General features: G+C 41.5%; 1 protein-coding gene across 1 annotated transcript; it reads right to left on the bottom strand.

Annotated features, from left to right (window-relative positions):
- Positions 1-510: 510 nt before the first annotated feature.
- On the bottom strand, positions 511-1,570 carry LOC112787256 (probable histone H2B.1). The gene has a single exon (XM_025830353.3). It carries the CDS (start codon positions 1,171-1,173, stop codon positions 724-726), a length of 450 nt encoding a protein of 149 aa, XP_025686138.1. The 5' UTR covers positions 1,174-1,570; the 3' UTR covers positions 511-723.
- Positions 1,571-4,983: the final 3,413 nt, after the last annotated feature.

Here is a 4,983-nt window from a genome sequence, read left to right as displayed (position 1 = left end):
CTTAGGAGAGGGAACTTGCGAATGATTCTAAAGGCAATTCACCACATTTGACGGCAATACTTTGTTATGCACTTGTTAAGACTTATGCACCTGTGGCATAATCCTACTATAAACTTTAGAACTATTTCTTACATTAAAATGTATAGGGTTGTTCAAGTTCATTCCTGTGTCTAATTATTATTTATTGCCTAAAAGGAACGTCAAATTACTCAAGTTTGCATAATTTAAATCAAACACTAAAACCAAGGGAAAAGTTCTTGTGATAATGTAACCGTAGAGCATAACAAAAGCAGTAGTTTTAGGGGGAAAGGGAACAAAGTGAGCGAGCAACCAGATTCCTTAGTATCGAATGAGGAGGGGGAAAAAAAAGTAAATCCAATAACGAAGACTAAAAGGTTCCACGGTGACTTTAAAGGTGAAGCACTCAGTTACGAGGAAATAGAGCAAAAGCTTGTTTAGGCATTGCTAATTAATGTAATACAAAGCAAAGAATCCGAAAACCAGACAAGATGCAAACAATAATCGATTCTATTGCATAAATCCTACTGTTCTTGTCCCTTTTTTTTTCCAGCAAACTACACAAGAAGGATCAAGCAGATCCCAGAACTTCACTTACAAGTTTCTTTTTTCTTCCACAAAATAAAAGCACTAATTAAGCAACTAAAGACATATAATTCTAATGGTAAAATAATTAGGCCAGACGAAACCACTGGAGGACATCGCTTAAGAACTGGTAAACTTGGTAACCGCCTTGGTACCCTCGGAAACAGCGTGCTTGGCCAACTCTCCGGGAAGGACTAGCCTGACTGCGGTTTGGATCTCCCTGGAGGTTATGGTTGGCTTCTTGTTGTAGCGGGCAAGTCTCGAAGATTCTTGAGCGAGCTTCTCGAAGATATCGTTGATGAAGCTGTTCATGATTCCCATGGCCTTGCTTGAGATACCGATGTCAGGGTGGACTTGCTTCAGCACCTTGAAGATGTAGATCTTGTAGGTCTCAACGCTCTTCTTGTTCCTCTTCTTCTTCTTGTCTCCGGCGGCAGCGGCGCCTTCCTTTGGAAGCTTCTTTCCTGCCTTCGGCTTCTTCTCTGCCGGTGGAGCCTTCTCGGCAACGGCGGATTTCTTCTCCTCCGCGGGCTTCTTCTCAGCTGGCTTCTTCTCTGCCTTAGGTGCCATCACGAAGCGAGGATTTTGAGATTCTGAAAGGAGTTAGGTATTTGGATTGGGAAAATTGGGATTCTGAAGACAATGAATTGAGTCGAGTTGAGAATGAGAAAAATTGTGATTGCAGTTGATTGATATAGAAAAGGATTTCGCGCTATCATTCGTTAGCGGGGGTTCACGCGGATCGCTGACGTGGCAAGTGTCGATTCGTGGAGTAGCTTTCCAAAGACGACGAGATTTTTCCATGACGTGTAACGCACACGGATCGGTGAGTTGGCAGTGTAAAGACCGTTGAGATTCATTTTTGGAACTTCGAGATTAGACGGTTAAGATGCACTTCACTTTTCTCTCCCTTATTAGAATTGGAAGCTTTCTGGTGGGATCCCATCAAATATAAAATTCAAATTTTAATTGCTTTTACAGTTCCGGTTGCGCGCCGAAATGTGCAACACATTTCATTTTATTCGCGGTTCGTGTTTATCAATCTAATTAGCTTCGCGGGTGTTTTATCAGCTTGGAAATATAGACTATAGTTGATTTTTTGTTTGGCAATGATCAAGTAAAACTTTGAATACCTTATTATTTTGAAGACATTATATTTATTTAAAATTTTTTTAAGGAATTAGAAAAATATTTAGAATTATGTATCTATTCTAGACAAATGAAAACATAACAGATAAGCAATTAAATATAAATCGACGTTACGAGATAACGTCAAGACCATCATAATGGCTACATCACCAAGTCTATAACCGTCGAATCCCAACAATAATGACACGACGTAAAGGCATTAGATGTTGGAAAAACAGTAGCCCCACAGGGCAGAGATAAAAAGAAAAGGCAATTAACATGTAAGCACACAAAGTTCCATACCACCTAATATATTACGGACTTTAGCATCGGAGTGTCTTGTAGGTTGCCCACTCGACCTGATGTTGTGCACACCAAAGTCAGGATCTCCGACCTTCACCCTTTCAGTTCGTAAACTCGCAACCAGTACGAACATTTGGCGCCGTTTGTAGATATCCTACTTCGCCAAGATTAATGGCCAAACATCGAATTCATTCTACAATCAATTTAGAGACTCTGTTGAAGGACCAAACCAGGAGAATGGACATGAAGCTGACGTGACTCCGAATCGCGAGGAAGCTCCTCCTAGGTTTGAGAATCAGGGAGCCCCAAACTTGGAGCTCTGCCATGCGGAAGCTCGTCATTTCGTTGGTTTAGGGGACGACTACCATCACGCCATGCAGGAGATGCGACACCAGGTATAAGAATTGGAGCACCATCGTTTGGAACTTGAAGATTTTCAAGTTGCCGCATCAGAAGATGATGAACCCTTGGTGATTACTGGCAGGTTGGGTAATGACATCGTAAAGAGGATCCTCATTAACACAGGTACGGACTCAAATATGCTCTTCAGAAATGCATTTCATGACTTGGGATTAAAGGATCAACATCTGAAGCCCCGTCTCCCAAAAGCTGTTGGGCTTAAGGATCATTACATCAAACCTGATGGGGCCATTAACCTTCTTTTCACCATTGTAGAAGGTGCTAATATTACGCCTGTACAAACCTAGTTCACTGTCCTATAAGATTCCATGGCCTACAATGTGATATTGGGAAGGAAGACGCTCAATGATCTATGCGCATTCATTTCAACAAAATTTTCGATCATGAAATTCTTAACAGCGGAACGTTAGGTTGCGACAGTCCGAGGAGATCGGGTGGTTGCAGTTAAATGCAGCAATGCTAGCCTCACACTCCAGGACAAGGTTAAAGAGTCCATGCGATGTTTCTTGTTGACATAGACTCCCGATTACAGGAGAAATCAAGACCAGAGCCTAATGGAGAGGTAAATTTTCTTAAGAGGTAATGTGGACTTATTTGCTTGGGAACCTGTCGACATGTCCGAGATAGATCTAACCTTCATGTCCCATCAGTTGGCTATTAACCCCGAGTTTAAGCTGGTTGCGCAACGACATCTGAAGATATCCCCTGACTGAGCTGCCAAGGTTAAAAGCCAAGTTCAAGGGTTATTGGATGCCAGGTTTATCCGGGAATTAACTTACCCAACATGGTTGTCCAATGTGGTTATGGTAAAAAGTCTAATAGAAAATGGCAAATGTGCGTAGATTATACAGATTTGAACAAAGCCTACCTAAAAGACTGTTTTCCTTTATCTAATATTGACAACATGATTGAATCATCCTTAGGAAATCGGATTCTGATAGGGGTGGCAACGGGGCGGGTATGGGCAGGTTTTTGCTCTACCCAGCCCCGCCCCGCCGTACAACAACCCGCATAAAACCCGCCCCACTTCTACCCGCGGGTAGTAAAAGTTGAACTATAACCCGCCCCGCCTCTATCTGCTCCTATAATTATTAAAATCCAATAAATAAAATTAAATTTCAAATTTTATATAACTATCATCACATACATAACATAAATTAAAGTAAAAATTTAAATATGATACAATATTATTAATCATTTATTAATTATTTTACATATATTATACCTATGTAGCGGGGCGGGTATCACCTAAACCCGCCCCCGCCCCGCTCCTCCCAAGAACCCGTCCCGAGCGAGTAGGGCGGGGTGGGTACCCGCGGGTTCGGGTAGTATTGCCAACCCTAGATTCTTAGCTTCTTATATGCTTATGGTGGTTATAAGTTTATAACCAGATTCCAATACATAAAGCTGATGAGGATAAAACAGCATTTATCATCCTTAAAGGGATTTACTGCTATACTATAATACTTTTCGATTTGAAAAATGCAGAGGCAACATATCAAAGGCTGATGGTAAAAGTTTTAAGCAGCAGATCGGGAAGAATATGGAAGTCTACATTGATGATTTGCTAATAAAGACAAAGGACGACTCCGACTTACTTGCCCACCTACGGGAGGTTTTCACTTGCCTCCGATTTCATACAATGAGGCTGAACCCGGTGAAATGTGTGTTTGGAGTCTGGAAAGGTAAATTTTTAGGGTTTATGGTCACCCAAAGAGGGATAGAAGCTAACACTGAGAAGTGTCGGGCAATCCTAATCATGTTGAGTCCTCGGAATCTCAAAGAGGTTCAAAGGCTCACAGGTTGGTTGGCTGCAGTGTCAAGATTTTTGGGAGCTTCCGCGATTAAAACCGAATTATTTTTTAATTTGATGAGGAAAGATGTGGAATTTGTCTGGACAAAGGATTGTGAGGCCACCTTTTAACATTTTGAAAACTTGCTCTCATCTCCTCATATCTTGGCAAAACCAGAATTCCGACAACCTTTGTTCTTGTATTTATCTATAACCGAAGAAACTTTGGCTTCGACTTTAAAAGGATCAGGATAAACATCAGCTTCCAGTATATCTTGTTAGCATGGTTCTTCAAGGACCTGAGCTACCATATTCAAAGATTGAAAAGCTTGCTTTTGAAATTGCTCACATCAGCACGTCGGTTACGCTAGTATTTCCAAAGCTACTTGGTAATAGTGCGAACCGATCAACCAATCAAAAAGGTTTTACAAGAACCCAACTTAGCAGGTCGGATGATGAATTGATCCATTGAACTGTCTCAGTTTGATGTGTGCTATGAACCACACTTAGCCATTAAGGCTCAAGCAATGGTAGTTTTCCTGGCTGAAATGACGCACCCATATTTTGACATAGTGATATCGGAACTTCATGTGGATGGAGCTTCCAATGTCTCGTATGGAGGAGCTGGCCTCATCGTAACCAAGAGAGAGGACAAGGTGGTTGAGGCCTCCATCAAATTTGACTTCCCTATTTCAAATAATTAGGCTGAGTTTGAGGCCTTGCTTGCAGAGTTTGCG

The sequence above is a fragment of the Arachis hypogaea genome, chromosome 3, assembly GCF_003086295.3.
Source record: "Arachis hypogaea cultivar Tifrunner chromosome 3, arahy.Tifrunner.gnm2.J5K5, whole genome shotgun sequence".
Taxonomy (NCBI): domain Eukaryota; kingdom Viridiplantae; phylum Streptophyta; class Magnoliopsida; order Fabales; family Fabaceae; genus Arachis; species Arachis hypogaea.
Note: the sequence above shows the minus strand (reverse complement) of the source record. Positions and strands in the feature narration are given on the sequence as shown.

Bases quoted from the DNA above. Each gene is read 5' to 3' on its own strand.
- LOC112787256 (XM_025830353.3), bottom strand. From the start codon at position 1,173: ATGGCACCTAAGGCAGAGAAGAAGCCAGCTGAGAAGAAGCCCGCGGAG.